The following is a 26318-nucleotide window of genomic DNA, read 5'->3' as shown; positions in this document are numbered from 1 at the left end:
ATTCCCAGTGCCGCGTGCGCCCCTGACGCGCCGTAGCCTTCGGCCCCGGCTGGGCGCCACGCTACGGAGGCGGCGTAAGACATACCGGGTGGGCCGGGCGGGACGGCGGGCGCTACGGAGGCGGCGTAAGGTTGCCGGGCCGAAACGGATCTACACAGCCAAAACGCGCTAAGCCGGCGGAGCATCTCGGCTGGCACGAAGGGGGCCTTGGTGCCCTACGGTAGAAGTTGTGGGTCAACCGACTGAGGGCTGGCACTAGGGCCGCGCCCGCCTAGACCTACCGCGAGCGCTGAGGAGGCGCCGCCGGCTCGCTAAGGTGAGTTCCACGGTAGGCGGCCGGGCATACGGCCTAGGACTCCTTGAGCTCCGCCTCGGGGCATCAGCCGGGATGCTCCATGTTTGTTTTGGGAGCAGTAGCCCGGCTTGCGGTGAGCGGGAAGGGGAGGGGGGGAGCGCGCCGGAGGTGGGTGGGGGGGCCGCTGGTCGTGTGGGTCACTCGAGGCCAGCCTAGGAACCTCAGACGCAGGCGACCCTCCGTGCCTGTCTGTCCTTGAGTGCCCTCTTGTCTGGGGCTAGCGTTGGCCCACTGTAAGGTGTAGGTTGTGGGGGCACTATCTGCAGAACCCTAGAGCTGCCTGGGGCAGCAGCAAGAGTAAAGCGTCCTGTGTGCCCTCCCATCCCACACTTCAGTTTTTGTGGGCCTGTCAGTAGGCCGGGAAAGTTACAGAGCAACCCCTTGACAGCTGCGGGATTTTCTTTTTGTTATCTGAAAAGGGGCCCTTCTAGGTCTGATTTGGGAACCCTGTTGTGTGGCCAGATGGCCCTTGCAGAGCTGCCTCTCAGTGTCCCTGAGTGCCTGTGGTTTGTTACTAGACACTGGTAACAGGACCGTGAAACACCTAGCTTCTAAAACAGGATACCTCCTACTTTCAGGACTCCAAACACCCAGGCCCAGAACCTGAGCCTTCCTGAGTTTTTGGGGCTGATCCTGTAGCTCAGCAATGAATCAGGAAGAACTGCTACTCAGTAAGAAACTGTGAGATCTACCCCTCCAGTGGCAATTTCCCCTATCCCAGTCTGGAGAACTGCAAGTCACAGATGTGGAGCTTGCCTCTGAGTTTCTCCCTGCTTCTAGAGTCTAGCAGTCGGGACCACAGTTCTACAGTCTAGGGCAATGGTGCCTTGCTGAACAGTAGCTTGTCTCCATGTGGTAGTAGATCCTGCTTCCTTTCCCGTCCTTCTGCTACACAGAGATACACCCATTTCTTTTCTAACATCTAAGACTCTCTGTGTCTGTTTGACTGGCAGACAGGTCATTGACCTCTGGAAGGAAGATTTAAACCCTGGATCCAAGGCTCAGAAACTGTAAAACCTAACCACAATGGGGGCTTAACCATCAAGATCTCTGCTGGTCATGGTGTCTGAGAGTGGCCCTAACCCCACATCTATGTAGAAGCCTCAGCTTGTCCTCTCTGGGGAAAGGGTTCCATTGCGGCCCATCCTTGAATCCGGGCCTTGTCTGCTCTCAAGCTTTCCTGGCCCCTTTTGTACATTGTCCAGACCTTAAGGCAAAACTTGTAAGCCCCATTTTATAGATGTGGAAACTGAGGCTGCCTGACATCAGTTGGCAGGGGAGGGTAGATAGAGTTCTAGGTCTCCAAACCACAAGCTATTATTTGGTCTCCTTCTCACTGGTGGCCCTTGGGGAAGAGCCCTTTTGGTGACCTGAAACCTTCATTCGGTATACATGCTGTTGCTGAACTGATCAGTTAAGAGCCTCAGGAAGGCAGAATAGTCCTTTATCTATCCCTGTGGTCCTTGGTATCAACACTGCCTCTCACTGCGCTAGGCAATTGCTGGGGCTGAGAAGGCAAAATTAAACTTTTCAAAAATAATTCTTAAAATGATAAACGAAAAATGTTGAGCCCTTTGAAAAACACCAGATACAGAGAGACTCAGGATCACTGGTAACTTGTCTCTTTATTTTGTCCTGATTTCTACACTGTGTGGCCTGAGAGGCTGAATTTTGAGAAGCACAGCCATGACCTTAAGACTCTAGGCTCGGGGTTGGGGATTTAGCTCAGTGGTAGAGCACTTGCCTAGCAAGCGCAAGGCCTGAGTTCGGTCCCCAGCTCTGGAAAAAAAGAATTAAAAAAAAAAAAAAAACAAGACTCTAGGCTCAAGCCTAAAGGACACTTCCTATCTCCTCCTCCACCCCTCCCCTGGGGTGTGGATTGTTCTCCTACCTGACTGTATGACTCTTGACTACCCTGTCCTTCCGGTTCCCTCTGGTTATGTCACCTGACACAGTGAGAGCATCCTGAAGTGTACTGTGTTCCTGTTTCCAGAAGCTTTAATTAGTCCCTAACTCCCCCAGCTGGATGTGTCTCTGCCATTTGGCTTTTGTGCATCCACGGTTTGTCTCGGCTGTCTGGAGCCATTTGTTTCCTAGATTGGAATATCATTCTGGCCTACCCCAGGGGTCTCCTGGGGGCACCCCAGCTCCTGGAGCCTCCCACACTCAAGACATGTGTGTTATTTCTTGGCAAGTCCTGGTAACCGACTCAGTTCGGCCCCACACTGAGCAGGTGGCCAGCGAACATCCGCAGTTGGCTGCTGACCCTTGGTAGCCTTGGGTCAGTTGATTTCTAAAGTTAAAGAGATCTCCTAATCCAGAGAAGCAGCACGTGGTCTCTGTGGAAATAGGCACCTGGCCGCAACTTGTTTCTCAGTCTGAAAAGTAAACTACCAACCAGCTTATGACCCTTGCATAAGTGTCGCTGAGAGGAGGCAGAGGAGACTGGGTTGAGACCTCCTTAGCCACATAATTGTCATCCTGTGGGTCATGGCATGGCTGTGTGGAAACCTTGTGACCAGGGGACCAAAGAGCATCTTGGTGTGGGCAGCATGTTGCCTACCAGACTGGTCCTACTAGGCAGACAGTTGCCAGGGTGGCATTATAGGAGGACAGTGGGCGAAGCAAGCATGGTTAGTGTGGGTCCTAAGGTAAGCCATCATTAGGTGCGGGGCCGTCTGTTCTTTTCTACTCTTCTATACAAGCTGCCATGTGGGAAGCCGTGATGTAGCTAGCCATCACTCCATAAGGACTCACTGGGCACCAGAGCAGACTTGCTCAGGTGGAACCCTTGCACTGGTCTCACCCCTCTTGTACTGACAAAGGCACAGCTGTGGCTCTCCTGCTCCATGTCCCATGTCTCAGCTTCCCTGAATCTGCCTTCCCCACTTCCCTGGGGCAGAGCTAGAGGACGAGCCTGGACTGAGCTTTGGGATGTTGGAAGGAAAACAATTCGAGAGAAGTTGCTTGAAGATGTCAAGGTGCAGCCATACCTGCTGCTAACAGGATGGGAAGGCTGCAGAGCGCTCACTGATGCAGAAGGCGCCCTCTCCCATTGTCTTCCTCTGAGGTTCTTAAAAGTTGTATTTAAAGAAGTCTCAGGCTTCTGTCCCTTGCTTGATCTTGCTGACCATACACAATTTAATGGGAAAATCAATAAGTTCTATAGCTTTCTGGAGCCCCTGCCCTTCTGTAGATGTGGAAAGGCCAGAGCTCTAGTAGGGAAGGGAGCGTGGAGAGACATGCTATGGCCACCCATGCGCCTAGTCCCTGCCACCAGTGAGTTTGAGTGCCCCATGATTCTTGTTCTGCTGATGGCAAGGCTACACTTCTACTTCTCTCTTAAAATAGTTTTCCGCATTAAACAACACTGAACCTGTGAACTAAAAACTTAAATCTTGTTTTCCTGGCAAAACCACTTTGAAAAACATACTTTCCCTTCTCATAATGTATAATTAAGGTGGTGTACAACTCCAGAGACATAGAAGGATGCTCAGTGACCCATTTCCCTGTCTAGGATGCAGCAGGTCTGGCATGTAGATGTCTCAGACTATCCTTGCCTCAAAGGTTGCTATAGCTCACCTCAGCAGGATCAGTGTGCCTCATTTGCTCTGAATAGGCATACAGCTGGAGGTGCCACTACTGTTCTGAGGTCCAGCCTCAGCTCAGAGGGGTGTGTGTGTGTGTATGTGTGTGTGTGTGTGTGTGTGTGTGTTTACGTGTATGTCTATGTTTGTGCATATGTATCTGTGTGCTTGTGTCTTTGTCTCTGTGTGTGTTTGTCTGTCTGTATAGAGGCAGGGTTTCTCTATGTAGCCCTGGCTGTCCTGGACTTACTCTAGACCAATCTGGCCTCAGACTCAGAGATTTGCCTGCCTCTGCCTCCCATGTGCCAGGATTAAAGTTGTGTGGAACTATGCCCAGTTCCAGCCTTTTGACTTCTGGCTGTGAGCTGGAGACCAGGAAGCCCTCGACACAAATGGAGGAATGGACAGCATCCTTTTTAAGGGTTTTACCCTACACCTGGCTTGTAGATGGGCTTTTTCATTTTCAGTCGAATCTCTAGTTCACTTTATGAGTTCAGCTTGCACCCTGCTTCTTGTGTGCAGGAGGAGGGTGGGAACCACTGTCTCTAGTATTGTTCATGTGAGAGGCAGTGGCTAAGTGAGTGTAGGAGGTTGCAGTGACCCAGAAAGGAAGTACAGGATGAGGACACATGAGTATCCTGCCTGGCGTGGCAGCATCTGCCATGGTAAGCAGATGCTGAGAAAAGCACAGCTCTGCAGCTCGAAACAGTGGCTACCCCTTGGCAGGCAGTTGGAGTGGATGAATAGTGCCAGAGCCTGAGTCCAGGGAATCTTGGTGGCACTCTGCTGTTTCCCTGAGGCCTGCCCCAACCTGGGCATGATTCCCTGGCAGTGCCTAGACAGCCTAGGCTTCGTTGCCAACTACTACTGATCTGTGGCCCTGGAGATGCACTCTGCCCAAGGGCAAAGCCAAGTTGAGGAACATCAAGACAAGACCTTGCAGAACCCTCTGTATTGTCCTTACCAGTATAGAATTAGCCACAGGCCTGTTTGACTATAGGACAAGTTGGTTCCTGTGACAGTGGCATTGAAGAGCCGGCAAACTTTGTTGTCCCCTGTGGTCTCTGTCTGTGGAACATATACAACTTTTTTTTTCTTTTTCTTTTTTTTTTCCGGAGCTGGGGAGCTAGGCAAGCGCTCTACCACTGAGCTAAATCCCCAACCCCATATACAGCTTCTTAAAGGGAAGGAGTCCCTGGGCAGCGCGTGCTCAGGTGGGACAATAAACGAAGTCCTTCAAACTGTAGCACTGTACAAAGAGGGCAGGGCCTGAGCCACGTGGCCAGTCAGGACTCATTTGCAGGACTTTGGCTTGTGCAGATATCCCAGAGGCTGCACTTGGCGTTACTGAGCCAGAGTCCAAACCTTGATAGGAGGGGTATGCTCTCTGGGTAGGTACTGCAGTGTCAGCCTGTTCAGAGGCCCTTTCCTAAGGCAGCCGCTCAGATCCCCTGTGGAGCCTCAGGTGAGCCAGTTACCAATGCTGTGGCTTGTTTATTGGGTTGTTTGATGGGACAGCGGGGCTGAAGTACTGAGGGGGGAGAGGAACCCCTTACTCTGGACCAGTGCTCAAAATCTCTGGTGACCAGCCCTCTGTCCTGCTGCCCTGCCCTACCAACCTGCTTCTCCGACTTTGTGGAAAACACTTTGGGGAAACTATGCTGGTGGCATTTGGTCTTGTCACTTGGGTCTCGAACCCTCCTGGATGTATCACCTAAGATGTCTCCCCCAGAGCCTGCCAAAAGCTCACATTGCTAAGGGCAGTTCATTCCTGTGGAGACACACCACGTCTTCAGAGAATGCTGTTCAGCCAGTTCTCACAGGGTTGGGTGCTTCCTTGAGGTAGATCCTAACCTAGTTTCTTGAAGGGAGGTTTACTTCCTGTCCCCAGGCCATTTTCTCTGGAGCTGGCCTTGATATCAGCTGTCTTTTGGACAGAATTGCATCCCAACAGTGGCTTACTCTTGGCTTCACATCTGGCCTCGCTGCCTCCTGCCCTATGGGTACAATTATAAGGTATGGTGGGTAGCTATGGGTGTCAGGTGGGGGCTAGACGGCGCTCTCCCTTGTCATCCACTATCTCAAGAGGGGAGTGACATGGGGGCAGTTACAATGGGAGTGAGATGGTCCTTCATATGGTTTGGTGGTAGGTACTTTATCAACTGTTAGGAAACCTTGTTCTACTCTTGTTTCACTGGGGTTGAGCACTGTGCCTAGGGCACTCCCAAATGGGGATACAGGAAGACAGTGTACTTCCTACACCAAGAGCCCTAGAAGCACAGGGTGCAATAGGTCTCCTTGAACTCAACTTGGTGATGTCCCCAGGTTATCCGAGAAATGAGACAAACCACCAGTCTTTGGGAACTCTGGGCAGGAAGTACTGACTTGGCTGTGGCAGTGTAGGGCAAAAGCACAGGCTATACAAAGGGTTTGCAGCCCTCAGGTTTTGTGGCTTGTGAGAGCCATCTGAATGTACTAAGCATCCCCCTGCACATGGATCCTCAGAGCTGAAGGTGGAGCTGTTGATGCCATAGCTGGGACTTGGCCTCCTGACTGAGAGGACACCCTTAGGTGGCTCCATGAAGACTAATGGAGGCACCATCCCTTATTCTCATGCTTGCCCTGGGCAGATACCCTCCAGCTGTCCTCAGCATATGCAGAGAACATCTCACATTAAGACTGGGGACACGTTGGGGGTTGGGGATTTGGCTCAGTGGTAGAGCGCTTGCCTAGGAAGCGCAAGGTCCTGGGTTCGGTCCCCAGCCCCAAAAAAAAAAAAAGAAAAAAAAAAAAAAAAAGACTGGGGACACGCTAATTCATCTTGATAATTAACACATTGTCTTTCAGAGCAGTGGCAGTCCCACTTCCTTGCTTCCTCGAGGCCAGATCTAGGCCACTGTCCCATTTAAAAGTAGAACAGTTCCCAGATGAAAATAAAGGAGGTACTGGCTGGTGGGTCATGGAATTGGGAAGCCATAGTCTCCAGGGCTAAGAGGATAGGAGAACCTACCTCTCAAATCTTGTGGTCCTTACTGCACCCTGCCCTTTCTGCCCCCTGTTGGAGGCTGATGTAGTTACACTAAGTCATGTAGCAGTGAGACAGTGCCTGGGGCAGGGACCTCTGAGAATCACTATTTGCTGTGTCCAACCTCCTAAAGCAGCCTGATTCAACACAGGTCAAAGGGTGTTTACTGAGCACACAAATGAGTAAAGGATGAGCAAGTGGGATGCTCTGCAGAGGAGGGGGCTTTGTCCGCCAGCAAGCCCTGTAATATAGGACAGCGCTTGGGGTGACTCAGGCCTAACACCCAGGGTTCTCTTTGGAATACAGCCTACACAACCAGAATGTGAACAAAGACTAGATCTACCTGTGTTGGCATTCCTCAGTGTCCCTGCCTTCACCACATGCTAATTATACTGGTGTACTCTGGCCTAGATGGGGAGACCTGAGAGCAACCAGCCTCCTTCATTCAGAGAAGGCCTGGTCCCCGAGTCCTTGGCAGAGTGGCTTGGGTGGGATAATTGCTTCTCTAGAGGGTTGGCCAAGCCAAAGAAACAACTAGTCCTCTCTAGGACTGCTGCTAGATTCTCCTTCCACTCTCTCTGTGGCCCCTGATCGTCAGAATCCAGAAGGAAGGCATATAGGACCTTTTACCCAGCTGCCTACCATGCATGCAGACTTACCAACTGCCAGGGTTACTGGAGGTGCCAGGGCCTATAGTTGTGCCTGAAAGGCCAGCAGAAAGAAGGTGGGTCCAGGAGGCACACTTGGGAGACAGCGGCAGGAGGCTCAGGGATGGAGGAGCACTGCTGTCTACATAGTGTCTTAGGTCATCCTGCAATATGTGAGACTGTCTCAAAGGAGCAGAGCCACACTGATGCCAGCTTCTCAAGGTAAGAGGGCCCCCTAGACCAACAAAGAGCTAGTAGCCAAGTGCTTTCTGGTGTGCATGGTGGGGTTAGGGTAGGGGCAGGACAAAGACTGCCAGCATCTTCTCTCAAGCCTCAGGTGGCCCTTAGCCAGGACAGAGGCTCCTCAGCTGACCAAAGGACTCTCTCCTCCTTAATAGCAGTTATGGTTGGGGCTTTGTAGCATAGAAGGCTCTTGGAGAGCTCCTGAGATCATTGGTCTTTCTGCCTACCCTTCTTCTTTGTTCTGCATGTCTACCAAATGAGAATATGCTGTCCCCACCCTCCCAAAAGCCCCTATACTCAAAGTATCCCCAGTGAGCAAGCACAAAGGCAGGAGGAGGATAGACTCTGGGAAGGATTGATGAGAGGGGTAGGTGAGGATTATAGGAACTGGGGAACAAACAGCACCCAAGCCCATTCAGGTCCCTAATACCTTCCTGAAGGAGCAGGTAATCTTCCTGCAGGCAGATAGGGAGCCCCTGAATATAGTTCCTGCTTTCACAGTAAATGTGGGAAGGTGAGCATTTTTGCCCCACGGGTACTTGTGCTGAGCCTAATACTCTTCCCGCCCCTTCTTGCACTCACTGTTTGAGTATGAGAGAGGAGTACCAGAAATACTGGGGTACATTTCTCACAGGAGGCTCCCATGTCACCAGGGCTTGTCAGTTTGAGGGGCTGCTCAGGCACTGACAACCACAGGAGAAACAGGTATACTGGGTGACTATTGTAATGTGGGACTAATGGTTAAGATAGGGGCATGTTTTACTGGGCATCTGAACAGAATCCTGCCACCAACAATTCACTGTAGTTAGAATTCTGAAATTCGGGTTTTTTTTTTTTTTTTTTAAAAAAAAAAAAAAACACAGAAATATAAGAATGTTTCACTTTAATCCCAGGTATGGGGAAATGGGGCTGCTTTGCAGCAGCTGACTATGATTTGCCTCCTGCTCTAGCAAAGGCGTAGTTTTGCCAACTACAGATAGTTTCTGTGACCTTCAGAATTCTGGGAACTTTTCGGACGGTATATAAGTGGTATTGCAGTTCATTAGTAGTCATGATCAAAGAAGAAACAAGATGAAATTAGATTCAGATCGCCTCCCACTCCCCACCTTCTACCCTCTCCCCTCTATGCTTCTTTCCTATCTAGTGATATGGGGTAAAACTGGGGTGGGGATAAAGGGTAGAAAAAAGAAGAACCTACAAAGTAGCAAAGACCAGATACAAGCAAAAAAGAAACAAAAAGAAAGAAATTATATTCAGAGATCTCTCTTTCCCCTCTATTCTTTCTCTCCTATCTATTAATAGAGGAGAAACCAGGGGAATCAAGGGTGGGAAAAAGAACCCACAAAGTAGCAAAGACCAGATACAATTCACTGATGCCCCATACAAAGCCACCAGCACACGTGCCTACTGAGTCCCATGAAGTGGAATTTCTATATTGAGCTAGAACACAGTCCAAAGATCTTGACCAGAGCCAACTGCATTGTAGTACTCCAGAAACTGAGGCAGAATAGCCAGGAGTTTGCTACGAGCTTAGGCTACATTGTAAGACCCTGTGTGAAACAAAGTCTTTAAGAATGTGAGGTTAGTAGCTAAGGTTACTTTGTGGCACCCTGAGAGGGCTAGAGAGTAGGGAGAGGCACCTTGCCCAGAAAAGGGATACTTAGTAATACAGTACTGTCATTTGTGGAGATTTCATACTGACAGGACAACAGCCTGTAGACATTGGATTACAGGAAGTATGCTAACATCTTTTTACCTGAGCTCTGTTTTTTGTTGACTTGTTGGGTTTTTTGTTTCGTTTTTTTAGATTATTCTATGTGTGTGAACATTTTATTTTACGTGCATGGGTGTTTGTGTGTATGCCTGGTGCATGGATGTTAGAAGAGCATGTCAGACCCACTAGAGCTGGAGTTACAAATGGTTGTAAACTACCGCGTGGGTGCTGGGAATCCAACCCAGGACCTCTACAACAGCAACAAGTATCCTTAACCATTGTGCCATCTCTTGAGCTCCATGTTTTGTTTCCTTTTGAAGGGTCTCAGTATGTACCCCAGGCTGGCCTAGAAATAGAGATTCACTTGTTTTAGTTTCCTCAGTGCTGGATTATGGGAGATCACATACCCAGCTCCACCTGTTCTTCTTTGCATTTTGCATTAGTATTATTGTGAGGGCAGGGAACAGGTGCCCACATGTGAGGTCAGAAGACAGTTTTGGGAATTCTTCCACAGTGGGCTCTGGCCAGATCTCTAGCCCTCTCTTAGTTCTTTGTATTCCCTTGTGTGGCTTGCAGGAAGCCTGAACCTGTGCTGTGCTGTCTGGTCTAGGCCGGCCAGCCCTCCTTTTTTTTTCTATTCTTTTTTTTTTTTTTTTTTGGGGGTGGGGGCCGAACCCAGGGCCTTGCGCTTGCTAGGCAAGTGCTCTACCACTGAGCTAAATCCCCAACACCGTGGCCAGCCCTCCTTAATGGAACAGTAAGGGAACATTTGTGGCTTTTTGTGCTATATGATCTCTGAGAGAAGCCACAGACAACATGTAAATGAATGAGCATGGTCTTTTGTGTAGACACTGAAATTTGAATTTTCTAGCCCAGTGTGGTATCTTATGCTTGTAATCACAGCACATGGGAAGTGGAAGCAGGAGGATGTTGAGCTTAAACCAATCCGTGCTACATAGTGAGACATTGTCTCCAAAAGAAAAAGAAAAAGAAAAAAAAGGAGACATGTGAAATGTTAATTCCACATAAGAGTTCACTTTTCCTACACTTTTCCTTTTGTTTTGTTCTCTACTATTTCAAATTATGAATTAAAAGCCTTCAAATCTCAAAGGGTCACCCAGCCAATAGAGCCAGCCCCTTAGCAAAAGCCGCCCCTCACATGCTAACACAAGGTGTTTCATGGGAGAAATAGCTGGTTCTGTTTGAAATCTCATGGTGCAGATTTCAGAACCTGGCCCCAGGCCTGGGTGTGTTGGAGTGGGGCTGGACTTGGTGCTGATGCTCCTCCCAGGTGTCAGGTGCTGGCTGTCAGAGGCATGACAGACTGTCACCTGTCTCCTGAGCCCACAGTACTTCGCAGGTGTGCCTCTTGGCCTCTTCTGTCAGCCTCCCCTCGTCTGTACCCCAATACCAGTGTCTGTGTTATAGAGACTTACCCAGAAGCCAGAGAAAGTGCAATCAGTGGTGATAGGAGACTCGGGTAGGAACTGCTGAAACCAGGACGAGTTTGCGGTGCGTGGAGTCAGAGGGCAGTTGGACCTTCACCTACAGCTGGAAGAGGGCTAGAAGTTATCTTATAGGTGTCAGTCTCCAATTGCCACGTCCTCCCTGACAGAAGGATCACACCCTCAGGGTTATTTGATCTCATCACCACCCCCTTAGCCACCCAGTGTGAGAAGGCTCTCCTGCAGCCCAGCCCATCTGCCTCCTCCCAGGTGTGGATGCTCTCAGGTTACTTGAGAGTCTCCAGGTCTAGGGCTTGCCTGGTGAGTGTGCGTTTACACAGTCAGCTGCTGCCCTTCTAAAGGCACGTTTGACCCTGGCCTCTTAGATCTTCAAGTGCCATCCTGCTGTGCCCTTCCCCCTTCATTTGTTCCTTTCCCACTGACTTAATATCTCCTTGATAGTTATCTGTAATGAGACAGAATTGTTCTCCTAATTGAGGAATAAAACCTCTTTGTAGACTAGAGACAAGTTTGAGAGGGGTGATGGGTTTTTCAGACTAGGGTTATTTCCTAAAACCCTAATGTGCCTCAAGTCAGAGAGCCGAAGCTCTATGCAGTGCTGGCCTTTGGCGTCTGACCTGCGTCCTTTGTGGAGCTTGTCTACGGATGTGCACTACAGTGCTGAGTACTTAAAGCCATGCCCAGGTCCCTAAACCTCACTTTCCCCTTGCATGCACCATGGCATGCTGGGAAACTCTCCTGGGGGCCTAGAGTTTCATCTGTGTGAGTCACTGTTTCTTCTCTCTTTTTATTCTGTTTATTTTTGTTGTTGTGTCACTGACCAGCCGGCTGCCCTTTCTCCGGTGTGGGCACTCTCCTCTCTCCATGCTTCCGTCCGTGTGCCACCGGCCAGAGGTGACCAGGCCCGGCTCTCTGCGTGGCCGCTGTCAGGGGGGCCATGGGGAGCTCCGCCTCCTCCCTGGCTGCCGAGACGGAGTCAGACCACGGCTTCCCTGGGGGGCCACCCTACCCAGGGCCCCCAGCAGCAGCTGGCTGGTGTAGGAGCGGTCCTGGGGAGACTGTCTGGGGAAGTGCTCTGGTCACCAGACAGCACCCACGACCCAGGGCCCGAAGGTAAGAAGGTGGGGAGGGGCAACCCTGAGGGGTCATGGGCAGGAGGCCTCTTTTTCAATGTGTCCGTCCTTGGCATAGATGCTTGCTTAAAGCAGGGTTTCTGTTTATCACTGTTTTCTGGCAACTCATCTCCTCTAACAGTGCAGGATCTGATCTGATCTGGGTTGCTGCTCTTGGCTGGCAGGTCTGAGATTTCCTTCTGTCTAAGATTCTGCTATGGCATGCTGTTGAGCAGTACTTGCCCAGGGCCTGTTATATTCCTATGAAAGCTGTCTGGAGACCCCTACCAGGGAAGCTGATGACTTTAGCCCTTGTGGCTAGCATGCATTAAAGAGTGCTGGCTCACTTCACACAATTGTCAGAGTCAAACATTGCTTCTCTCCCTACCCAAGGTGCTATGCTCTAGTGTGGCTGCCTCTAAGGATGCCATTCTGGCTGGAGAGAACTTTCCCTTCAAGGCCTCCTTCCTAAGCCATGCATGTCATCAGCTTCCTTTTGGAGGGTATCCGACACTCCCTAAACATCCAGGAGGACGTAGACCCAGTAGCTCTGTTCTAGTGAACCCAGGTACTCTTAACGTTTTTCTACTTAGAAGCACATGGCTGTGACTTCCACAAACAGCTCCTTCACCCATCTGTCAGGTACAGGAAATTAGCTGGGCATAAAGCTATAGACAGGAGACTACCTTCTGAGGTGCCTTTGACAGCAAAGTCTGAGGTGACTGAGGTTACTTTAAGGAGATGCTGGCACTGAGGCTGCATGAATCTGTAGGGCTTCGTCAGTGTCACTTAAGTGGTCAAAAGACATTGAGAACCCAAGGTCTGGATAGAGGTGACAGGCAGAACGGTGGCAGGGACCTTCAAGCAAGTGGGGATGGTGCACTGCCTCACATGTGCACTAGGGGTTACAGTGTCAGTTCCCCTTAGCTCTGCAAGAAACTCCAGGCAGTACCTCCAAAACGAGGTTCAACTCCTTTAAGCATTTTTCTCAAAATAAGATTTACATACTGTCTTAGTTTTTCTATTGCTGTGATTAAAACACCATTGACCAAAACCTACTAGGTTTATTTCAGCTCATACACAGTTCTACAGCACATCACTGAAGGAGCTCAGGGAGGGAACCTAGAGGAAGAGCTGATGCAGGAGCCATAGAGAAGAGCTGCTGACAGGCTTGCTCCTTGTGCCTCTCTCAGCTTATCTTATAGCATCCAGGACCACCAGCCCAGGGGTGACACTGCCCACCGTAAGCTGGACCCTCGCATGGCTGTCATCAATCATGCAGATGCACTATAGGCCTGCCCACAGGCCCGGTAGTGGAGGCATTTCTCAGTTGAGGATTCCCGCTTCCAAAATGACTCCAGCTTGTATCAAGTTTACATCAAACTAGCCAACACGCACACCGTCAAACTCAGCTGCTATTAATGTAAGGTCATTTTCAACCAGTCATAGCTTTGAACAAACATTGTTATGAACTGGTTTACACCTGAAAGACATCCTGTTTGCAGTCATTTGGTCCCTGCTCTGGCCCCAGGTAGTCACTAAGCTGCTTCCTGTCTGTAGGTTTACCTTTTCTAGAGATTTCACATGTCACCTGGGTCTGTCTGACTCATGTCACTTAGCACACTGTCCTCAAGGTTCATCCCATTCCAGCTGCGTCAGGACCTCCTTCCTTGTCATACTTCAGTGGTATTGTCTTAGAAGGAAGCTACCCTTGGCTTGTCCTCTCATAAACAGTTATTTCCACTTAGCTTTTATGCACCATGCTCCTTATGGTCATTCATGCTGAAGACTTCAGTATCGTAACAGCCCTGACTGTCCTGGAACTTGCTCTGTAGACCAGGCCTGTAGATCCGCCTCTGCCTCCAGAGTGCTGGTCTTAAGGGTTTGTGTCACTATGCCTACCCTGCCTCTCTTTTTTTGGGGGGGGGGTTGGGTTTTTTTTGGTTTTGGGGGGGATTTTTTTGCATGTTAAGGTTTTTTGTGGACATGTGTAACATGTGTTTAATTGTTGTTTTGGGTATATCCCTGGGCTGGATTTGCTGGATTTGTGGTGAGTTTATCTAACATTCTGAGAAGCACTGCTGTTAGGGGGTTGGCCTATTTACATTCCCCTAACCGTGTTGGCAGGGTTCTGTTTCCCCTGACTTTGACACTGCTTGCTCTCTTCCGTCTTTGATTAACCATCCCGCAGGGTGTGCAGTGGAGCTTGATTTGATTGGATTTGCATTTTTCTGATGGCTATTGGTGTCGAACATCCCGTGTGTGTGTGTGTGTGTGTGTGTGTGTGTGTGTGTGTGTGTGTGTGTGTGTGTGTGTGGAGTATGTGGTGTGTGTGTGAGTGTGTATGTGTGTGTGGTGTGTGTGGTGTGAGGTGGTGTGTGTGGGTGTGTGGTGGGTGTGTGTGTGTGTGTGTGTGTGTGTGTGTGGGGTGTGTGGGTGTGTGTGTGTGGTGTGTGTGTGGTGTGTGGTATGTGGTGTGTGTGTGTGGTGTGTGGTGTGTGGTGTGTGTGGGGGTGTGTGTGTGTGTGGGTGTGGTGTGTGGTGTGTGTGTGTGTGTGTGTGGTGTGAGGGTGGTGGTGTGGGGTGTGTTTTGTGTGGTGTGTGTGTTGGGGTGTGGGGTGTGTGTGTGGTTGGGTTTGGATTGTGTGTTGTGTGTGTGTGGTGTGTGTGTGTGGTGTGTGGTGTGTGTGGTGAGTGTGTGTGTGTGTGTGTGACAGTGTGTGTGTGTGTGTGTGACAGTGTGTGTGTGTGTGTGTGTGTGTGTGTGTGTGTGTGTGTGGTGTGTGTGTGAGGTGTGTGTGTGGTGTGTGTGTGTGTGTGTGTGTGTGTGTGTGTGTGTGTGTGTGTGTGTGGTGTGTGTGTGTGTGTGTGTATGAGTGTGTGTGTGTGTGTGAGTGAGTGTGTGTGTGAGTGTGTATGTGTGTGTGTGTGAGTGAGTGTATGTGTGTGTGAGTGAGTGTGTGTGTGTGAGTGAGTGTGTGTGTGACTCCTAAGGAAAATTTGTTAATAGTAGAGTTGCTAGGCCTGCACTGTGGCTTTAAGTGCGGAGGCTGTATGTTGGACTTTTGTCTCAGTCTTGTGAGTCAGTCAGCAGTGCCCCAGCAGAAACTATCACCATACACGTGTCACTTGGGTGGATGACTCTCCTACTTTCATATTTTACTAAATTTGTATGTGTAGATGAAAGTTTGTTGTTTTTTTTTTCCTGGAGCTGGGGACCGAACCCAGGGCCTTGCGCTTCCTAGGCAAGCGCTCTATCACTAAGCTAAATCCCCAACCCCTTGTTGCTTCATTCTTAAGTCGTTTGGTTTTTTTTTTGTTTGTTTGTTTTTTTTTTTTGTTTTTTTTTTGCAGGGTGGGGATTGTTCAGCGTTGTGACAGTCACACCTAGACTACAGAATTTGGCAGGCTAAGGCAGAAAACAAAGTAGGATTGCTAGGAGTTTGAGGCAGCCTGGGCCACAAGCGGCAGGCCATCCAGGGCTGAGTGAGACCCTGTCTCAATAAGCAAACAGCACAGGGTTAGGGTGACTGTAGAGATGGTGCCACAGTTGGAGCACGCACTTCTCTCCCAGAGGACACTGGGTTGAGTTCACTGTGTGGCTCACAACCATCTGGAGCTGTTCCTGAGGGTCCAGCTCCTCTCTGACCTCTAGCGTCTTCAGCATACGCATGGTGCATAAGCATAAACTCAGGCACACGGGGTTGGGGATTTAGCTCAGTGGTAGAGTACTTGCCTAGCAAGCGCAAGACCCTGGGTTCAGTCCCCAGCTCCCAGCTCCAAAAAAAGAAAAAAAAAAAAAAAAAAAAAAAAAAACTCAGGCACACACGAAAATAAGTAAATTAAAGCCAAGATTTTTTGTGGGTGTAATTGATGGTGCACACCTTTAAACCTAGCATTCTGGAGGCAGAAACAGATGGAGCTCTGTGAATTTAAGTTCCACAACAGCCAGGGCTACAAAGAGACCCTGTCAGTCAGTGAATGAATGAATGAATGAATGAATGAATGAATGAATGAAGAGTTTCAAATCCAGAGCTCTGGCCAGGCATGGTAGTGCTTGTCTATAATTCCAAGACTTTAGAAGTGGAAGCAGGAGGATAAGGTGTTCAAGAATAGCTTGAGCTATGTAAGAAAAATATTTAAAGATGTCCAGAACTGTTTGGCTGGACAAGTAGGATAATCCCAAGACCAGAGGTTGTGTCGTGGCTCCATACTGCTCCAGCTCCTGCTAGGCCCTTCACCCTGAACTGGCATCTCCAGGATGTATTAGTTCCCACCATAGAGAGTCCTAGGGCTTAAGTAGGCAGGGGACATCCAAGTTGAATCAGTAATAGATAGTGTTAATGATCTGGAAAAATCCATACATAACCAGGCTGGAACAGATGAACCTCAGAGGGGACTCAGCTAGACAGATGGCAGAAAACAGGAGATGACACTCTGTGTGGCCACCCATCGGGACTCCTTCCCCACGTTTGTGCATACAGTCACACAGAAGTAACACTCAGCACAGCCATGTGAAGCAGGCAGCCTCTTCCCCTGCTCTGATAGGGCAGTGGTGGGCTGGGAGAAGCATGGGGAGTGGCAGTTCATCTTATCTAAGGACTGCCACCTCCAGAATAGCAGGTACTGTCCCTTAGGGAAACACCCATTGTGTGGATAGAAAGGCTGCCCACACCACCTAAGCCAAGGAGATCAAGGTACACTGGATCTCCCTCCTCCACCCTCTGTGAGCCCAGTGTGGAAGCCCTCTTTGTCCAGCCTCACCTGGCTGGTTAATCAGTACAGAGTTGATTTAGGCATTGGCCTAAAGAGACAGAGACAAGGAAGGCACACCTGTCTAGAAAGGTTGAGCAGGCCAGGCTGAGGCCAGGCCAGGAGAGTAGCCTGGTACATTTCCCTAGAAAGGTAGACACTACCCTCACCCTTCTTTAGCTCACAACAGTCTTCCCTGAGTATAAGTCAGGGCTAAGAAACTGGCGAGGATAAGGCATGGGGCTGCTCTGTTGGGCAGAGGCATCCGTCTTTTAGTTACCTAACTAGCAGCTGCCCAGGGCATCCTTCCTCAGGTAGGTAGTTTTATGGGCTCTTCCTAAGAGGGGAAAGAGACCTACCAAGGCCACAGCCTGATGTGCTCTGGGTGCTCGTTCCTGGTTACTCAGGTGGACTCTGTTGTAGTGTTAGAGTGAGCTTAATTCTCTGGCAGTCCCCAGTTTGCTCTCTGTTGTGAGCCAGTGTTCTGACCAGTTGCAGTTATTTCTGTGAACTCACATGGCATAATTTAGGAGTGTTTCTGTTGAGAGTTCTAGAAAATAAAGCAACAAAACCCTTTTTAATGCATTCTTACTTCCGATCTAAGGGTCCAGGCCAGTATCTCACACACATACTGGGCCAAAGTACCTTGACACCTAGCAACACTCTACCAGTCATTTTAAGAGTTCCTCAGGGGTTTTGCCAAAGTCTATATAAAGATTTTATTGAGTCTTCAGCTCTTCGCAGGCATTTACTGCAGACTTTTGTGGTGCCTATGGACCTCAGGTCTTGAGCCCTGGACACAGCCTGGCCATGGACTAGAGCAATAAGCAAGTGAACCAAGGAGGTGGAGGGTAGGGGTCTGTGAGGCACGCAGCACGCAGCTGACCAGGGTTGCCCAAAGAGTCTTGATAGGTGTTCTGGTTACAGAAGACCCACAGCTTGGCCTCTGGCCAATTCGCCCTCTCCCCACAACAAATGTGATCTTTAGGCATTGTTTGGTTTGCATTGCAGCTGTCCTATAGTACAGATGGAGTCTTCCTGATTTGACTCATCTACTGAGCTCTCCCATGTGTGCTCCCCTGTCTCCGTGTCTCTCCAGTAGATGGCCATGCTTTAGGTTCAGCTGGGCCAAAGCCACTCCAACCACCACGGCTGAGATCAATTAGCACCTGGACTTTTCCCCGGTGTTTGAAGTTTGTACTAGTAATCTTTCTTCCTGCTATGACGCAGTACCTGACAAAGTCAATTTAGAGAATAAGGATTTACTTTATCCTTCTCCATCATAGAAGGGAAGTCAGAGTCACAGGGACCAGAGGGACCTGCCTCTGCCTCTGCCTCCTGAGTGCGGCTTATACTCATGTACTGCCGCACTGGGCTCAGGCCAACGTTCAAGTCAGTGTCTCCACTATGAAGTTTATATGATTCTAATATGCAGTGCATAGAGTAAACATACCCCATTCCAAAGAGTGCAAATGGGGCATAGCAAGGTAAAATTCAGTAAAGGAAACCAAAACCCCAACTCTGAGGCTCACTGCCCGGCACCTGTGGCTTGTTGTGACCGTACCCAGACTCCCACTGCCTTGAGTGATCTCATTCTCCACTTCTGCCATCTTCAGCACACACAGCCTCTTTGGGCAGCTGCCCTCCATTCCTGCAGCTTTCCTCAGCAGACATCCCATGGTCCTGGCATTCCCAGGATCACAGGGTGTTCATTGCATCTTGGAATTTACTCTCACGGCACAGTGGCTTCTCAAGGTCTTGCAGAAATTCTAACTAGGTATCCAAACATATAAGCCTATGGGGCCATTTTCATTCAAACCATCATGGAAAGTATACTGTCCACTATTCAAGGAAAGCATGGCCGTGGGAGCAAGAGGCAATGGATCATGTTATTTGCAGCCAAGAAGCAAAGAAGCTCATGCTCTCTCCTTTTTCAGATATCAATTTATGTTGTGTGTGCACACTCATGCATACCATGGCTCACCTATGGAGGTCAGAGAACAATTTATGGAAGTTAGTTCTGTCCTTCCACCATATGAGTTCCCAGATGTCAAACTCAAGTCATCAGATTATAGTTTGATTTGGTTTGTTTTTTCAAGACAGGGTTTCACTGTGTGGCCCTGGCTGTCCTAGAACTCATTCTGTAGACCAGGGTGGCCTAAAACTCAAGAGATTCACCTACGTCTGCCTCCTGAGTACTGGGATTAAAGGCGTGTGCCACCACCTTCTAGCCAGGTCATCAGATTTAATGGCAAGTATGTTTACTTGCTAAACTATCTCAGCAGCCCTTCTTTTTCCCTATTTATTTAATCTGGGATCCCAGTCTCTGGGATAGTATTGCTCACATTCAGAGTAGGTCTTCTGGACGTGGAGGGATATCTTGTTAATCCCAGCACTTGGAAGAGGCAAGAGAGTCTCTGTAAATTTGAGGCCAGCCTAGACTAGAGAATGGGTCTTCCCTTTTCAGTTAAACCTCTCTGGAAACACCCTCAAAGATGCTACCAGCCAGAGGTATGTCTTCCGTGTGATTCCAGATCCAGTAGCCATTACCAGCACTCCTCGGTTAATATGTCAGTGGCCTAGGGCTGAAGCAAAGAGCCCTAAGTATCTGTTGCCCGTGGGACATTGTGACCGTAGGCCTCAAAGGAGCCATACTAATTAGGTCCTTCCCTTGCAGCCACACTCATTCTCCTGGGTCTATGGCCACAGTTGGGGAGTGGTCCTGTGCGCGCTGCACCTTCCTGAATCCTGCCGGCCAACGCCAGTGCTCCATCTGTGAGGCCCCCCGACATAAGCCAGATCTTGACCAGATCCTGCGTCTCAGCGTAGAGGAGCAGAAATGGCCCTGTGCACGCTGTACATTCCGGAACTTTTTAGGCAAAGAGGCTTGTGAAGTATGTGGCTTTACCCCAGAGCCTGTTCCTGGAGCCCCTCTGCTGCCCATTATCAATGGGGTCCTGCCCAAGCCACCCACCATACTGGTGGAGCCAAAGGGCAACAGCAAGGAGGAAACAGGCCCAGTACGGACAGCAGGGCTAGTGGCCACAGAGCCAGCCAGAGGGCACCCTGAAAAAGAAGAAGAGGAAAAGGAGCAGGAGGACGAAGGGGAAAGGGCAGATCCTGGCAGTGGCTGGGCATGCCAGCGCTGCACACTGCATAACACACCAGTGGCCAGCTCTTGTTCTGCCTGTGGGGGACCCCGGAAACTGTCATTGCCTCGCATCCCCCCAGAGGCCCTGGTGGTTCCCAAGGTCGTAGCCCCTACTGGCTTTCATGTTGTTCCTCCTCCATCCCAGCCTGCCCTTCCTGGGGAAGGTGCTGAGGCCGAGTCTCCTTCTACCAGCCAGGGTCCCACCTCCACTGACCAGGAGCCACCTAGGGTACCACTCTTCAGCCCCTTCTCACCCACCCTGCAGAATAACCCTGTACCCAGAAGCCGCCGGGAGGTCCCCCCTCAGCTTCAGCCACCTGTGCCTGAGGCTGCTCAGTCCTCAGCCTCCACAAGCTCCAAAGGGCCCCAGCAGGGCCCTGGAAGAGCTGCAGCTGGAGCCTCCCGCCTAGCTGAGCTGCTCTCAGGCAAAGAGCTGCTGCCAGGCAAGCGACTGAGTGTATTGGAGGAGGAAGCCCCAGAGAGCAGCCCTGCCCGCTGTGAGTCATGCAGTGATGTCATTGACCTGGCTGGAGACGTTGTGCGCTACACACCTGCCAGCCCCTCCAGCCCTGACTTCACCACCTGGTCATGTGCCAGGTGTACACTTAGGAACCCCACAACAGCCTCCAGGTGTTCAGTGTGTGGTGGCTCCAAGCTGCATGGTTTCCAGGAGCACAGTGAACCCCCTACCCACTGCCCCGACTGTGGTGCCGACAAGCCTGGCCCCTGTGTTGGCTCCTGTGGACGAGCTCCCTCAGCACACAAGGCTGCTCGTCTCTTGCCTGATCGCCCGGGCCAGTGGGCCTGCCCTGCCTGTACTCTGATCAACACACCTCGGGCCAAGCACTGTGCAGCCTGCCATACACCACAGCTTCTGGTGACCCGGTGCCGGGGGGCTACCCCCCTGAGGCGCAGGGAAAGTATGCATGTGGAGAAGCGGAGGCAGACAGATGAGGGCGAGGCCAAAGCACTCTGGGAGAACATAGTGGCTTTTTGCAGAGAGGTAAGTAGCCTCATTTTTGAGGCTGAGAACCAGTTTGACCCAAGGTAACTAATATTTATCTCCACTATTCATGTCACTCCCCCCTCAGCTCACATTGCCCAGGAGGACCCCAGACCTCCGGAGTGTAAGCTCACAGAGAGATGAGGATACAGTGAGGCTATTCTACACAGGGTGGCATGGAGGCCCTGTTAAAGCTCCAGGCTGGGACACCCAGTGTTGCACTTGAGCTGCAGAGCCTGAGTCCTAGGTAGCATCCCCATTGGGTCAGCTGAAAGAGCAGCTGGGGCCATGCCATACCAGGCTAACATGCTCGCTGTGGCCTGCCTGCCACTGGCCTGCAGTGCCATGGTCAGGGAGTCCAGGTGTCCCCTTGCCCACTCAGGACCATCCTGATGGTGGGCCCTTCAAACCGTTCAAAAGTTGCCCAGCACCAAGGTTGGTATAATGTGCAAGGGCCCCACCCTAACCTTCTGAAGCTCCCTTGGGGGGATGGGTCTTCCCCCAAAAGGTAGAGTGGGATCATTCTGGGCCTGAGGCTGCCCTGCCCAGCCTGAGTGTCCGGCCATGGTCCCTGCAGAATAGTGTGAACTTTGTGGATGACAGCTTCCCCCCCGGGCCTGCATCTGTCGGCTTCCCAGTGGGCGACAGCGTCCAGCAGCGAGTGAAACAGTGGCTGCGGCCCCACGAAATCAACTGCTCTGTCTTCAGGGACCACGGCACTCCGTGGTCGGTCTTCCACACTCTGAGGCCCTCTGACATCCTACAGGGGCTGCTGGGGAACTGCTGGTGAGGCTCCAGGTTCCTGCCAGGGCCAGACAGGCTCAGGGGAGGATGGAGGCTACTGGTCCAGCTTTGGGCATGTTGTGAAGTTGCCTGGCTCCACCCAGGTTCCTGAGTGCATTGGCAGTGCTGGCCGAGCGTCCCGACCTTGTGGAGAGGGTGATGGTGACACGTAGCCTGTGTGCAGAGGGTGCCTACCAGGTGCGGCTGTGCAAAGATGGCACATGGACGACAGTGCTGGTGGACGACATGCTGCCCTGTGACGAGGCTGGGTTCCTGCTCTTCTCACAGGTAGGACAGACAGCAAGGTGGGAGGTAGGGGCAGGGAAGCCAGGCAGTCTGTGACTCTCATCCCTCCCCCAGGCACAGCGGAAGCAGTTGTGGGTGGCCCTCATTGAGAAGGCACTGGCCAAGCTGCACGGCTCCTACTTTGCCCTCCAGGCAGGGCGTGCCATTGAAGGTCTGGCCACATTGACCGGAGCCCCCTGTGAGAGCCTGGCGCTGCAGGTCAGCTCCACTAACCCCCGAGAGGAACCTGTTGACACTGATCTCATCTGGGCCAAAATGCTGAGTTCTAAGGAGGCTGGGTAAGAGGGGCAGGCACTGCCATCATCTGTGGCAATGGGAGGAGAGTCGGAGCTGTGGTGAAAGTGGGCACCCTTTCCCTGTGTTTGCATCAAACACGGTGCTCTAGTGCAGCTGGCCATAGCCAGAAAGCATAGCTAGTGCACCTTCCTAGGTAGCCACACTGGGAAGAGTCTAGATCTCATTACCTCCCACTTAGGTGTGAGCCACCACTGCCCAAGTACCTCCCACTTAGAAAAAGAGGGACCCTAAGGAGTGGGAGGAGGTGTTCTGGGACATGCAACACCCTGGGCAGCTTTGCGAACCTTGACACCCCTCTCCCAAGGCCCAGGAGAGTATAGATCCAAAGACTTACAGAAGCCCTGGGCCTGAGAGGATTCCAAAATCCATACCTACAGCTAAACTTGGCAGTACTCCTGCCCACACTTCAAGCCTTCAGAAACCAGCTTGCTCCAGCCCAGGCCTCCTAAGCTCATCCCAAGTGAGCTAGTACTTCCTGAAAGCATGTGACATGTGGGTCACAGACTATACACAGCACATTCAAGGAGCGCAGTCTCCCCTGTGTCCATCCATTTCATCAGCCAGGGTTACTCTGCCCACACAGGTTCCTCATGGGTGCCTCCTGTGGGGGCGGTAACATGAAGGTAGACGATGCTGCTTACGAGAGCCTGGGTTTGCGCCCCCGCCATGCTTACTCCGTCTTGGATGTCCGTGATGTTCAGGGCTCCAGGTAGGGCCCAACTGCCTGAGGGTGGATAAGTGTGTTGACACGAGGCACAGCTTTGGTTCTCAGTCCTGTGATCCACAGGCTTCTGCGACTCCGGAACCCATGGGGCCGTTTCTCCTGGAATGGCAGCTGGTCGGATGAGTGGCCTCACTGGCCAGGGCACCTGCGAGCTGAGCTCATGCCCCATGGCAGCAGTGAGGGTGTCTTCTGGATGGAGTATAGTGACTTTATCAGGTACCTGCCTGCATGCCCTCACCTGCCCATGCTACAGCATAGGGAAGCTGGCCTAGATAGGCAGCTGCTCTGTGTCCCGGCGGGCGTCTGCAGGCCTCCCAGTGGCAGCTCTTGGGCTAGCCCAGGAGTTTAGGTCTGTAACACACAGGGCTTTTGCCTGAATCATTCTGCATCCTCCTGGTGTCCAGGAGATCTGTCAGTTTGTACCACTGTGACACATACTGAGGAGGAACAATTTAAAACTAGTAGCACACCTCTGTAATCCCAATGCTCCAGCAGCTGAGGCAGGAGGATGCCAAGTTCCTGAAGGACATAGTGGGTTCCAGGCCAGGCTGGACTTTATGAGACCATACCTATATTACACACACACACACACACACACACACACACACACACACACACACACACACACACAGAGCGGGCACATTGGGTGGTGTCTACTCAGTTGCCCTTTCCTCACTGTCTAGGTACTTCGACTCTGTGGACATCTGCAAGGTACACTCAGATTGGCAAGAGGCTCGGGTGCAGGGCTGCTTCCCGAGCACTGCCAGCGGGCCTGTGGGTGTGACAGCACTCACAGTGCTGGAGCGTGCCTCACTGGAGTTTGCCCTCTTCCAGGAGGGCAGCAGGTAGGCAACAGGGTGGCTACTATGCCAAGCTAGGGGCTCATGGCTGTGGCCACATGAGCACCCAGCCTATCGTCTCTGGCCCTCAGGCGCTCGGATTCAGTAGACAGCCACCTCCTGGATCTGTGCATCCTAGTGTTCCGGGCCACTTTTGGCACTGGTGGCCGCCTGAGCCTGGGCCGCCTCTTGGCCCACAGCAAACGTGCTGTTAAGAAGTTTGTGAACTGTGATGTCATGCTGGAGCCTGGGGAGTATGCCGTGGTGTGCTGTGCCTTCAACCACTGGAACCCTGCTCCACCAGGGCCCCCTGCCCAGGGTAAGGGCCCCAGCCAGATGAGGCCCACACCCGCCTTCCCATCCTCTGAGCCCCAAAGCCCACCCACGGGAAAGCTGCTGGCTCCCTTATCCACACCCCCCACAGCCTCCAGCCCCTCAGCAGGGGTCCCCCGAGGTGCCCCCGAGCCACCCGGCCACGTACTCGCAGTGTACAGCTCCAGGCTGGTCATGGTGGAGCCGGTGGAGGCGCAGCCAACCACACTGGCCGATGCCATCATCCTGCTCACTGAGAGCCGGGGCGAGCGGCATGAGGTGGGTGGGGTCCTGATGGGGGAGGGCAGCGGGTGGGCAACCACCAGCCCTGGCCCACCCACCCTGTGCCTGTGCCCAGGGTCGAGAGGGCATGACCTGCTATTACCTGACTCATGGCTGGGCGGGGCTCATCGTGGTAGTGGAGAACCGGCACCCCAAGTCCTACCTGCATGTGCAATGTGACTGCACCGACAGCTTCAATGTGGTGTCCACACGTGGCAGCCTGCGCACCCAGGACAGTGTACCACCCCTGCACAGGTGGGTACCTGCTGTTTTCTTGCCTACCCTAAGCCCTGGTCCTCCCCAGGCCCTCATCAGCCCTCTTCTGCAGGCAGGTCCTGGTGATCTTGTCCCAGCTGGAAGGCAATGCTGGCTTCTCTATCACCCATCGCCTGGCACATCGCAAGGCAGCCCAGGCCTTCCTCAGTGACTGGACAGCCTCTAGGGGTACCCACAGCCCCCCACTCACACCTGATGTGGCCGGCCTACATGGACCCCGGCCACTGTGACTGCAGTTCCCTAGAGCAAGGGCTGTGTGCCGAACTACCCACCTGCCCCCCTACATGCACTTTATGAGGGAGACCCCCAATGGAGGATGCTTGAACCAGAATCTCAGGACCCTGCCCAGGGAGCCGCCAGCCACAGGGTGCAGCCTCCCTTGGGCCTCCCTCCCCTCCTCTCCCACCCCAAGTACCCTCAGTCCCCCACCAGGCCTCCCAGCTGCCATGCAGAATACCTCGGACCAGGTGGGCTTCATTCCAGTACTTCTGTCTTGAGCCCTGGGGACAGCTTCAGGTGGCCAATGCCCAATCCAGGCTGCCCTTCCCTGTGAATGTGGGGTCACTTACTGTAGAGAGGCAGCCCAGATGTATGTTCACAGAACCAATCGGGGGCTCAGAGGCCATGACCTGCCTTGAGAACTTGGGCAACCCTTTGTGGGGGCTCAGACCTGCTGCTTCTCCCCTTGGTTTGTTCCCAAGCCCAGCTCCCTGCCCTAATGACCAGGGTCCTGATAGCCCTGGCATATGAGCAGCACACTGCAGGAAGCAGATGCCTGGTGGCCATCGGCCAGGGCTTGGGGACAGCTACACCTCCTGCAACACTATGCAATTCCTGGAGCACCTGCCAGGATCGAAGCCATGATGGGGCCGCAGGTCAGGAGCCAGGCCCAGCCCTGCTGTCTGGAGAAGCTCTTTGTCCTTAGCTTCCCTGGCCACAGTCAGCCCTGTCCCATGGCCTCAGTCTGTCCACAAAGAGGGATACCCCAGTCCCATCACAGGCACATGTAAGGTGTGACTGACTACTCCCTCCCCTAGAAGAGGGAGCCAAGCTGCCCACCTGCCCAGCATTCCCCCAGCTGCTTGTCAAGATCAGAGCCCTTATCTGCCACATGGACGCCTGAGTCACTTCCTGGGCCCCCCACACACACAGCTGGCTGCCACTGTCCTGCGGCCCCCTAGGTAGTGGGCAGCTCCCATGCCCACTGTCCTTGCCTCCATGGGGCTTGCGAGGGTTTTTATACCTAGAGAAACATTCCCCTCCCCTCTGGGCCTCCTTTTACTCTGAGCTGTGAATATTTTTAACCCTGTAAATAGGACCAGCTCTTCGAACACAGAGACTATTTTATCAGCTATCAGTCCCTTCCTTGTTCGATGATGCACCCCACAGGCCGTTTCCACTCAGGCTCCAAGGACCAAATAAAAGTGTTTTGTTTTGTAAGGAA

The 26318-nt window shown here is 52.0% G+C and overlaps 1 protein-coding gene across 9 annotated transcripts; it reads left to right on the top strand.

The window, feature by feature from the left end:
- Capn15 (calpain 15) lies at positions 1 to 26318 on the top strand. Of its 9 annotated transcripts, none has more exons than XM_032912269.1 (13): positions 22 to 316; positions 11862 to 12150; positions 19579 to 21055; positions 21633 to 21841; positions 21943 to 22126; positions 22199 to 22422; positions 23025 to 23150; positions 23214 to 23381; positions 23849 to 24010; positions 24097 to 24323; positions 24429 to 24595; positions 24675 to 24853; positions 24927 to 26318. In XM_032912269.1, exons 2-13 carry the CDS (start codon positions 11975 to 11977, stop codon positions 25102 to 25104), a joined length of 3477 nt encoding a protein of 1158 aa, XP_032768160.1. In that variant the 5' UTR covers positions 22 to 316; positions 11862 to 11974; the 3' UTR covers positions 25105 to 26318. The 9 variants fall into 9 exon arrangements, 7 of the variants coding, with proteins under 7 accessions (XP_032768165.1, XP_032768162.1, XP_032768160.1 ...); XM_032912270.1 differs by having other exon boundaries at positions 23 to 316; positions 23229 to 23381; XM_032912274.1 differs by lacking the exon at positions 11862 to 12150 and having other exon boundaries at positions 1 to 316; positions 23229 to 23381; positions 24931 to 26318.

Source organism: Rattus rattus, chromosome 9 (assembly GCF_011064425.1).
Source record: "Rattus rattus isolate New Zealand chromosome 9, Rrattus_CSIRO_v1, whole genome shotgun sequence".
NCBI classification, from domain to species: domain Eukaryota; kingdom Metazoa; phylum Chordata; class Mammalia; order Rodentia; family Muridae; genus Rattus; species Rattus rattus.
This window is presented reverse-complemented; position numbering and strand designations above follow the sequence as displayed.